Here is an 11,761-nt window from a genome sequence, read left to right as displayed (position 1 = left end):
TATCAATATCCGAAAATTTGTGGGATTATACTAGCTCTATGTTGTTGTATCAATATCCGGAAGCTCTCATTTTCACATACCAAAAGTTTTAACTATATGCATCTTACATTTCTTATGGGTAATCCACTTAGACTGTTATACATCGGCAAATTTATAAGACAAAGCAACTGAGGTAGCTTATAGTCCTCTTTGTCATGTCAAAGAACATGATCAGAATACTCCTAAGATATTATGTTTGTCTTAAAAGAATTATAACTTTGTTCTGAACGATGTCCGTTCATTTTTGTCTAAGCAATTAGTAAGCAAAAACCAGACTTCATATAATTTTTTGTTTAAGGTGATAACACTAATTCAATTAATCATCCCAAGTCTAAAATAGACCAACATGGCACATGTGGATAATGGGTGTCGCTTAGGGGTGTACAAAGTAAACCGACAAACCGCATCAAACCGATAAACCGAGTCAAACCGAAAAAAAAAACTCGACTAGTGGTTTGGTTTGATTTGGTTTGGTGTTGAAAAAAAAACCCGATCATAATTGGTTTGGTTTGGTTTTAACTAAAAAAAGTCAAACCGAACCAAACTAACCCGACATTACATGTATTCAATTTTAAAAATATTTTATACATAAAATATTTATTTGTAATGTAATTTATAAATATTTCTTAAATTTTTTCGTAGTTTTTTTAATCTATTATCATGTTATTCAAGCTTGAACTTAGAATTTTGAATGTGAATAAGTTTTATATCCTATGGATGTTAGTAACTCATATAAAGTCCAAACAAAAACCAACTCAACACTAATACTAAAAAAAAAAAATCAATTTACCACTAGGAATGAAAATAATGTTGGATATCTATTCTTTAGTTTTGCATAATTAGTTTAGAAGTGAAAATACATAACTTAAGTTTTTTTTCTTGTCATGTAATTAATACTTATTAGTCGTACTTATTTTAGCATGACTTAGTATTTTTAGATTATGGTCATTTTCTTTATGGCTTATTAATTAGCAATATTTATTTTAACCGATTTTATTATCTTTTGTTGAATATTTTAATACAATGTCATCACTCTTCTCACATTTTGTGTTATTTTCTTATGAAACACCTTAATTATATAGTTATATCTTACTAGGACTAAAGAAATATTTGAAGTAAAAATTATATGTTTTGTATCAAGACTATTCAAAAAAAAAACCCGAATAACCCGAGAAAATCCGAGGTTGAAAAGCCCGAATTTTATTGGTTTGGTTTGGTGTATAAATTTAAAAACCCGACACAATTGGTTTGGTTTGGTGTTTAAAAAATCCGAACCAACCCGGTCCATGTACACCCCTAGTGTCGTTATTCGCTAGCCACAAATCACAAATAATTACGCCCTTCAACTTATTGAGGATGCCATTAATAACAAATCGAGGGACAGCTGCATGTTAGGCACAAGCAAATATAGTTAATTACATAGATAATTATTAAGTCCCTACTCCCTACGTGCCACTTCGATAAACGGAGTTTCAAAAAATAATCGTTTACTTTGATGGTGGCAAAAAGGAAAGGAAATTGCAGAATAAATGGCTACACAAAATTTATTAAGCCTTGAAAACATCTCTTTGAAATTGTCAACTGAATGGAGCTAGAACTTCTTTCACATGTATATATATATAATTTATACTCAATTTATAATAAGCGTCTATATATGCCTTTGTTGAGAAGTATATTAGCAAAACTTAACAAGAACTCAAAAAATCCTGTTAAAATTTGATGCTGTTATGAGATGTTTGTCATGGATTTGTATTACTTTTTACCTGGTAGAATATTGAAGCACTTTTTTGTCTTCTCGTTTCTAGTTTTGATCCTTTTTCCTTCTAGTAGACAGGGCCGGACCTAGGTTGTTCCAAGAGGGTTCAACTGATCAACCCACGTCGTCAGAAAAATTTAGTACTTGCATGTATAAATAATACTCGAAATTTTGCTATATGATACAAATGAACCAACTTAACACAAATGTGAAACTCAGCTCAGTGGTAGACCTGACCTGGATACTGGCCCAATTAAGGCCGTTGATCCGTATTTGTTTTTACTTTTTTGAAGTCACCAAAGGGTCCATTGATTTAATACCTCATTAAACTACGCTAGCGTGTCTGTGAATGTCCTATTTTGTTGTTTTCGTTAAATTAGTTCAACGTATTAGTGTAGTATTAAAAATTCTTAGCTTTACCTTTTCTTCTGAATTCAATATTTGAGAATTAAATTGAAATTCTCTTAAACTGTTATAATAATTATTATTTGTATATCTTACTTTATTTACTTTAATCCTCCTATAATTTATAAAGTTCCATCTTTTTCTTCTTCTTTAGTATACATGAAATGTTAGGATAGTTCATTTTTATATAGTTATTTATTATTTTAGTATGTTGTTTTTTTTTTTTTTTTAAATGGTGTTTCAAAAGTCCTACATTGTTATTGTTATAAGAGTAAAACATAAAAATTAAAGGTGAAGAATTTTTTTGAAGTCTGATAGATAGTCAAAATTGGCGTGTGTCTCTGCATGCATGTACATCTATGATTTACATAGTACAAAATAATATTGTTTCAAACTATTCATTTCACTACTAAAAGGCGCAAATATTTAACGGATTTTTTCGTCGAAATCTACGATTCCCGACAAAAAAGTATGTTGGAAATATTTTCGACAAGATGTTGGAAATATTTTCGACAAGCAAATTTCTGATGGAAATTCATGAAATTTTAGTAGTATCTATTTTTAGGAATTAAATAATGTCAGCTCAAAAACGACAATTAGGGATATTACTGGAAAAGACAAAAGCAGTGTAATTCCTATCATTGACTACCATTGTGATTTCAGTGCTTATTTGCACCCGCTTGAAGAAAATCCTTGGTCTGCCACGGCTAATAGATATTGTAATTCGATTCTCATACTCTTGCGCATTAACATGCCCTTTTCCATTTTTCTTGCACTTGATAAATTGACGAGATTATAGATAGACACAAGTTGCCACCAACGATTAGATAGATACCTGAACTTTTCTCGTAACCACCAAGTAATAAAGAAAGAAAAGTATCACCGCCAACAAGAGCCAAGATGTTTGTGTCAGCTGCTCCCTAAGCCCATATCTTTAGCCTATAGCCCTATATTGTCTCTTTCAATGTTAACTAGTCAGTGTCACTCAGCTATCCTAAATTAAGTAAAACTCTTAATTATTTCATGAAACAATTCAGTCATATAAAATACGTCTACGGATACCTATAGACCGACTTCGTTTTCTTCTCTTTTTTTTTTTCTTTTTTTTTTTGGTTAACTAAAATGATTTATGGAAATACATTCCAAAGAGGCAATGACATTCCATGGATTTCTATATACAACTTTTTCTCAGGCCAGAAAAAGAAGACACTAAGCAAGCATATGGGAATGCGAACATGTTAGAACGCCAAATTGGATCATAACCCATGTCTTCATTAAAGTAATGAATATACGTACTAACGTTATTAGTACATCTTACATGTAATAAGAAAATATAATTCTTTATTGACTGAGCCAGACTGGTTTCATTCATGCGATTCTTACGCTCTATCAAATCAAAATTTAGACAGCCAATTCAATTCACTGCAGGCTGCAGCGGCCAAACATGAGTATTTTTAAGTATCCTTTGTGGTAGGCTTTAACTGACTAGATACTTGGCATTTATTAGATGCACATGCACATTTCACTTATAACGTAGTAGGAATTATTTTATACCACGTAAATATGGGAAACTCTAAACCCAAGAGAACAAGGGGCCGTTTGGACATAACTTCTTTAAAAAAAAAAAAAAAAAAAACTGTATGGTTACACGTAATCAGTTTTAAAGTCCAAGTTTTTAAGTTTGGAACCGATTTGCCAATTCTTCAAGAGAAAGACAACTTCCACACTTTTGAAAGTGAAATACATGTCAATACACAATTTCAACCTCCAAATACCTTTTTCTTAACTTAAATAGTACTATTTTCTTTTTCAAATATCTCTCAGTTCATGACCAGTAAATGACAACTTGATAAGAATAGCTGGGTCGTCTAAACATTGTGTAGCACATCTAAAAAGGAACTACCCATCAATCTTAAGCAATTTGGGATCAACCATAGAATCCATCACTCTTCATTTAGCACCATTTAAGCTCATAACAATTCAATAATTTATATAAGACAACTCGAAATAAATATAAGAAAAGAGTAGAAGATATATATTTTCTCTAATAGTATATCAATCTCTGCCAGGACTAGAAAACTCTTAGAAAGCAATGGACCTAAAAGGTAAAAATGACGGAAAAACTCATTTTCAGAACTATGCAGCAGCTGCTGCTTTTCGGGATATACAATCATTCAAGACTACTATATATCACCGCTCATTTCAACTTTCACCCAACAACTCGGCCTTGCTGAACAGCTCCTCCTGAACAGGAACTTCTTTCAGTTGTTGTGATGAAACGACGTTAGCAATTGCTTTTTTAGCAGCTGTGGCCTGATCGTCATCCACGGCTGTGTCTGCCTCAGAGACAAGTTCATTTTGCTCGTCAGAGGCATCATCATCCAGCTTTGGAGGTGGAACAAAGAAAGGAATTTTGCCTCTTTGCCAATCATGGAGAACCATCTTGGCAGCAGTCTTATAGTCAGGTTCGCCTCCCTGGATAGCACAAATAAGTATATCAATTACAGCTTATCATTACTCTGACAACCTAACCACTAAATTAAAGCAAAGTATACACCCCAATTGAAGGACGTTATGCACATTGCTGAATTGTAACCCAATAGGCCACATGTTAATCACTAGACGTGTTGGTAACAGATATAGATTTTATTGTAAATCCCTGTGGAACAAAGATATATGCAAAGATTGAGATACCCTTGACCCAGTAACCCCAAAACACTTGACATTATGCAATTTCTATAACTGGTCCACCTATGGTGTCAAAGATGCAACATCCTCATTGTTTCAGACAGCTAAGCCTCCCAGGATCTCTGAAGGATACTGAACAGTAAATAACCCCAAAAACTCAAAATTAAAAAATAAGTGGACCAGGCTAAAGTAATCTAATGCTTACCATGTCACCAAGATTTTCCCCAATTTCAAAAAACAGAAATTCCTGAATTTATATTTCCACTAGCTCAGATATTAAATTTAACCAAGCCTGACATGACGACACTAGATGTGCTCTAATACCTAATTTTTTTCTTTTGGGTAGTTCTACAAGTAGACCCCAACAGTAATTTTAGTAGTGATTATTGAAAGACAAGAAAATTTTGAAACTCATACAATTAATACCTTGGTTTTAGTTTTGAGGATAGGATACAAGCTAAAGCTATATTAACTTAGAAAGAATGTACTTTTATGAGAAATACTTGGTTACAATTCTGGCTCCCAGCCTCCCGCCCCCCTGTTTACAGTTCTGGTAGTACTGTTCAAAGCAACAGCCTGATTTTTCTCTCATTTTGGACATTATTTCTCAACCTGAAAGAGCTACTTCACTATCGGTATCAACATCCATTAGAGGCCTACTGAGTTCTGAATTATTTTATCCAACAATAGCACAGAATAATTGCTCTACACTTCGTCCGACATAATCTGATGAACATCAAAATAATCATTTCAAGTTATTGTCCTATATGAACTGATGAACATCAAACAAAATACTTCAGATCATACCCGAAAGGGGAATATGGGGTAAATATCACAATATTGTATCAAGCTATAAATTTTCAATTTACCTTCAGAAGTTTGCCTGTTGACTTGCATAGCTGTTGAAGAAAGTCATTGTCGTCAACCCTGGAATATCGAAAAGATCATTTCAGCAGAACAGAGATTCTGGATATAGATTTTTGGAAATGTCAACACAAACTGCCAAAAGCATACATGATTCTCATTTTCCTAGGTGAGAAATCCTTGACCAAATGTATGACACAGATTTCTAGAGTACAAAACAAATGCATTAAAAATCTGTATTTTTGGTGTTATAGCAGTACTTTTTTTTTGATGAAGCAGTGTTATAGCAGTACTATAGATAGGATGGAGATGTATTTGGACTTTTTGTACTTGCTAGGAGATAATATGCAGTATGGTTTAAAGGGTTTGCTGTTAGGTCCTGTACTTTTTTGTGAACTGACTTGGTACTTGCTAGGAGATAATATGCAGTATGGTTTAAAGGGTTTGCTGTTAGGTCCTGTACTTTTTTGTGAACCGACTTGGTACTTTTTAATAAAATCTTTACTTAAAAAAATAGATATAATAGGACAAAATAATGAAGCAGATACAACTATGCTGTGTTCCATTTCTACCTACAAGGAAGCCGGCTAAGCAAACTAGAAGAACATCCTGCTGAATACTTGAGGAATCTACAATCGTAATCAAATGAGAAGTAAAATTTACCAATCCTTTATCTTATAAGCTCTTTTAAGATGCTCCTTCTTAACGCGATTCAACACTTCGCCAATGTGTTCAGAAGCATCAGGCAGGTTTGTCACTCGTACCTGGAGATGGAACCCCAAATTTTTAAGTAGTCAGACAAAGAACCTCATGCTTACAGCAAAGAGGAAATAGACAACGAAGATATATCATCAACTGAGAGAGGAGGCAAAGGAATCTCTAATGAAGGGAACAAATCCTATACAACACAATGATAAACCTTTCATTATTAAGACTGTACGTCCCGGTTCATGGTGTATTACATATCCAACTTGCAACAGGATTAAAGCACCACTCTTAGCGAGTTTGGTCATTTAAGTTCCACGCATGACTGAAATTGATATTTTTTCCGATATTTCCCTATCCAAATGTGTTCATGACTAAATGCATCCGACATCAAAACTATATGAGATGATCCTTTGCATGATAGATAGTCTTAGAAGTGCTCGCCTAATAGGCTATCTTTAAATCCATGACCAAATTGTCAATTCAAAAAAATGCCAACAATAAGGGCAACCAGGAAAATTAAATTAAAGTACTTAAAAAAAAGGTGAATACAATAGGATATAGGATCTCAATTCCCTGTAACAACACTTTTCGGGCATTTTCTCTATTGAGGACCATAAATTTTGCAAGAAAGATTATCTAGGCCACATCAGACCACTTCTGCCTTAATAATCCTTTACATCCCAAGGCCCTTATATCAGCAAACTAAAAGTAAAGCTGTAGGTAAGAAAGAAAACCAAGAACTATAGCTTGGCTTTAAGAAGTCACAAGCACAAGCCCAACCAAGCAAAAGTAGGAAATACATACCACACCCTTCAAGACTATATCTGTTTCAGAATCATGATTCTGATAAACTACACCAGGACAGTCAATCAAGAAGATCTTCTTTGTGAGTGTAATGTACTGCCACACTTTAGTCTCTCCTGGAATAGGAGCCGTCTTGCAAACCTATTCCAAAGGGAAGGGACAAAGGTTAGTTCCGCTCCCGAATCAAAAAGAATGTCGTTTCCTGAGCATAGTACTCAAAGTAAGATTTCATTTCACAAGATTTGACTTTTCAGAAGCCAAGTAAAGGTGATATGAAAAGCAACTGCCATTATCCAACGAGAAAACAAGTTTACTTTATTTGATATTTAGGGAGAAGGTGAAAGGAGAGGAAATTAAGTTCTAGAACTTTATAAATGTCTGATACTCAATCCAGATTCCAGTCTGGAACGGCAAGTTTACTCTATCCTGCATTTGATCTTAGAAGCAGCATCACTTGATAAACTAAAGTCAAATTTCCTGCATTTGATCTTAGAAGCAGCATCACTTGATAAACTAAAGTCAAATTTCCTGCATTTGATCTTAGAAGCAGCATCACTTGATAAACTAAAGTCAAATTTGGGAACAGCTTTAATGGCAATTACAATTTTTGATAATGATAAGAATTGTATCAGGTAAAGGGTCGGCACTAAGCAAGTGCAAAAAGTGAAGTTGCAAATTGTGCAAACTCACCAAAATCATGTCTAACAATGAAATATGACGGAAAATATAATTCTCAAGGAGACAAATTACAAACCGTCTCAGTACAGAAACAAAATGAGCCAAGACAACTACAACAGCCTAAAAAAGGGAAAAGAAGTATGATCGAAAAGCTTACATTCTTAGTGCGCAATGTATTAATAACTGATGACTTGCCAACATTGGGATAGCCAACAAAACCAACAGAGATTGCTTGCTTGTCGCTCTTCAGTCGAGAAAACTGTCTCAGGACTGACAAAAGAGAACCCTGAATGAAACAACAACAACAACATACCCAGTGAGTCCCACAATGTGGGGAGAACCCTGAATGCAAATGAAAACAAAATAAGCTACAGAAAAAAGTTACCCACAAGGGGCACACGCACATGGAAGCACTATTAGCCATGTGTTTAAGGATATTGAGAGAAACATAAAACATAATTTTTCACATCAGTATGGTGCTTGAGTGTATGTATTAAGAGGTGAGGAAAGCTCAGAAGATATTACAAGAATACCTTTCCAAAGGACTTGGTGACACTTGCATGAAATGCCAGAGTTGGATATTCCTTGGAGAGCACTCTAAGCCACCCTTTTGTTGCCCAAGCAGGGACCAAATCACACTACATAGGCAGAAGAAATTATCAATTCGGTCAAGTCCTGAAGTTAAATTGACATCCGTAAAGCAAATTATAAACAACTGTCTGTTATATAGTTAAAATAGCAAACCTTATTCAACAAAAGGACCATATGTTTATGCTTGCAATTTTCTTTCAAATGCCTCTCCAAATGGTAGCACCTTGTACCACAGGGGTCTCTGGCATCAAGAACCTGCAATCCAGGTTAACCACGGTAAGCTACGACTGCCTGCATTATCCTTTTCATCTAAAATATCCTAAATTCTCCTCATTAGTCAGAGAGAAAGCTACATCAGAACGTAACAATTCCATAAGCAGCAGACAGATCACGGCAGACAGGTGATTTTGGAATAAGGTAAACAAATTAATTAATAATGGGAAACTCTACTGTATATAAGCAGCATACCAAGAAGTATAGAATCTACAACATAACATGATTCTCTAAGAACGACATTCAATCTTCTATAAGGAAATTCATGGGTGCACCATTAAGCAACAACGAAAAAATCATGGTTGACAAGTTGCGCCTGGCACACTTGGTTAAGAATGATATGGTTGTTCTACACTTGGATGCAAGTGAAAATATGCATTCTTCACCAGAAAAGCTTTTGGTTGGAAGAACATCAACAACAAATAACATCCTCCATATTAGAAATAACAGGGAGTTTAAAGCCACGAAACAAACCTGAACAACAACATCAGAAGAGTCTATGACTTTGTAAAGCTCGCTCCAAATTCGTTTACTTTGTCCTTTCTCAAACATTGTGTGCCTAACAAGATCTCTGAACCCATCTACATTTTCATCCATGGAGGTGCTAGCACCATGTTTGTCTTCGAAGTCATCTGCCAAAATTCAGAACCAAATTTTGTTGAAGCAAATAGCTATATAAGTGCTTAATCAAACACAGAGCAGTTATTCAGGAGATGACTCTGAATTCATACCTTGAGACACATCAGCCTTCTTTGCTAGAGCTTCATAATCTAAGGCCATAAGTTTGGGGCGTTTCCTCTTTGTTTTAGGTCCAAAAGCATCAGAGAAAGGTTCGTTGTCAAGAAGGTGAACTTTTACTTGCTTTAAAAAGAGAAGGAAAAAAAAACAATATTAGCAAACAGAATGCAGAATCAAAGCCTCAATTTGCTAAGTTATTCTACACACACATATACTACATGTGTGTGTGCATATATCACACGAAGCTCCCAAATCAAATAACAATAAGCATGCATATAAAGCTGATATTAAACATTGAGCAGTCAGGAGGTTCACATTGTTTCAGAAGAAGATAAGAGCAAGTCCTTAAATGACAAGATCAAGGGACAAGCACCCCGCATACCTTCTGGTGATCATTTAAAAGTGACATGGGCAACTTCCTTTCTTTTAATATAACATTGTAATTACTGGAAAGCCGAGTTTGAAGCTCTTCTCTAAAGAACTCCAGTTCCTTCTGGTTGACCACCCGAGTATTCCCTGTGAAGTCGGAAAATCAATTCCTAATTCAGTTTTTCAACATAATTCATCCATACACAAAAGAAACATTTACTTTCAATAAATAAATTGACCTTACAGGATAAATGAACAATGAAAACTAAAAAAAATCAGCTGAGTTTAAACATTAATACTCCCTCCATTCCAATATTAACACTTTCCTCCTAATCCAATGTCAATTTGACTAGATCTTTTTTTTTTTTTTTTGATAACATGGGAACCCACAGCCGCTACCCTTTGGGTGCGCACAGGGTAAACCCAGTTCCTGTGCAATAGCTCGCAAACCACACAGGAGAAGTAACCCGCACTAGGCAAGACCCGTGCGACGAGCTCGACCCAGAAGGCAAATCCCCTGCAGTCGTGGGCAGGGGGTTTCGAACCTGAGGCTTCCATTATGAAAGCCCCATGGTTGAGCATGACCATGTTTAGTAGGAACATAATATAACCAAACACAACTCCATCTTCAACTACAATTTCAAAAAAAAAAAAAAATGAAAAATATTTGGTTTCTTTGGCCAAAAGCCTACTAATTTAGTAGGAACATACTAGTTTGAGTCACCAGAAGTGAAAAGTCTGAAATTTTTTTGGGCTGTATTCAACCAACTTAAGCCATTTTATGAAATTAATCATTAGAAACACAAATAACACGACACACAACAAATTATTTTCCTTCAAAAGCACATAGTTTAAATATTAATTTAGTAGGAACATACTTAGTTTGAATAACTAGAAGTTGAAAGTGTGAAATTTTTTGGGCTATATCGAAACAAATTAAGTCATTTTTTAAAATTAATCTTAATGAAACACACATAACACGACACACAACAAATTACCTTTCTTTGCTAGCGAAAGGACATAATTTTAATATTAAGTTAGCACAAACATACACATACTTAGTCTGAACCACTAGAAGTGAAAAGTGTGCAATTTTTGGGGCAACATTTTACCGAATTAAGTCAAATTAATCATTAGACACACTACACACAACAAATTATCTTCCTTTGATGGCAAAAGCACATAGTTTAAATATAAACTTAGCACGAATATACTTAATTTGAATCACTAAAAGTGAAAAGTGTTTACCGAACCAACGGCGATCTGGTTGTATCCTTGTTGAAGGCAATTCCTTTGATTGCAAATCATGTTTTATAATATGACCTTGAGGATTGCGCTTCGGCCTTGTATTATACATCTTAAGCCGCCGCACAGTGGCGGCGCTACGGCCATTTTTGGCGGCGCTAACATCTCTGTTACTGTCCAATGAATGCTTTGGCTTTCCAGATACGTTAACTGACCTCTCTTTCTTCTTCGCCATTGTAATGACGAATCAAATTAGGGTTAGGGTTTTGCAGTCGGCGATAACGGATTGTGCCGCAGAGGCGATGGAAGTAAAACCTAGGTTTTTAGTATGTGTGATTTTTGGTGTTTTGGAAATTACGATAAGCTGCTCTAAGTTTAGGTTATTTATGTTTTGGTATACTAGGCTTTTTTAATTTGGCTTTTTTGTCTTAGAAATTTGGAACTTTTTGTGTTCGTAGATAAGGCAGAACCCGTCGGGATCACTCCGAGGAGGATAGGATCTTTCACTTAAACATATATCTTGTATAAAAGTGCAATTTTTATTCAAAATTGATACGCTCAAATTACACCTATTAATGGCGTAAAGCGGACGTTGTCAAAAAT

The 11,761-nt window shown here is 34.8% G+C and overlaps 1 protein-coding gene across 1 annotated transcript; it reads right to left on the bottom strand.

The window, feature by feature from the left end:
• Positions 1 to 4,127: 4,127 nt before the first annotated feature.
• LOC132616702 (nuclear/nucleolar GTPase 2-like) lies at positions 4,128 to 11,501 on the bottom strand. The gene is made up of 11 exons (XM_060331296.1): positions 11,162 to 11,501; positions 9,927 to 10,060; positions 9,538 to 9,667; positions 9,281 to 9,438; positions 8,687 to 8,788; positions 8,476 to 8,580; positions 8,100 to 8,228; positions 7,265 to 7,405; positions 6,416 to 6,516; positions 5,758 to 5,815; positions 4,128 to 4,675 (listed from the first exon to the last, which is right to left on the bottom strand). The coding sequence occupies exons 1-11, from the start codon at positions 11,391 to 11,393 to the stop codon at positions 4,403 to 4,405; spliced, it is 1,563 nt and encodes a 520-aa protein (XP_060187279.1). The 5' UTR covers positions 11,394 to 11,501; the 3' UTR covers positions 4,128 to 4,402.
• Positions 11,502 to 11,761: the final 260 nt, after the last annotated feature.

The sequence above is a fragment of the Lycium barbarum genome, chromosome 11 (assembly GCF_019175385.1).
Source record: "Lycium barbarum isolate Lr01 chromosome 11, ASM1917538v2, whole genome shotgun sequence".
In the NCBI taxonomy this organism is placed as follows: domain Eukaryota; kingdom Viridiplantae; phylum Streptophyta; class Magnoliopsida; order Solanales; family Solanaceae; genus Lycium; species Lycium barbarum.
The sequence above is the reverse complement of the archived record's forward strand: the minus strand, read 5'-3'. Positions and strand labels throughout refer to the sequence as shown.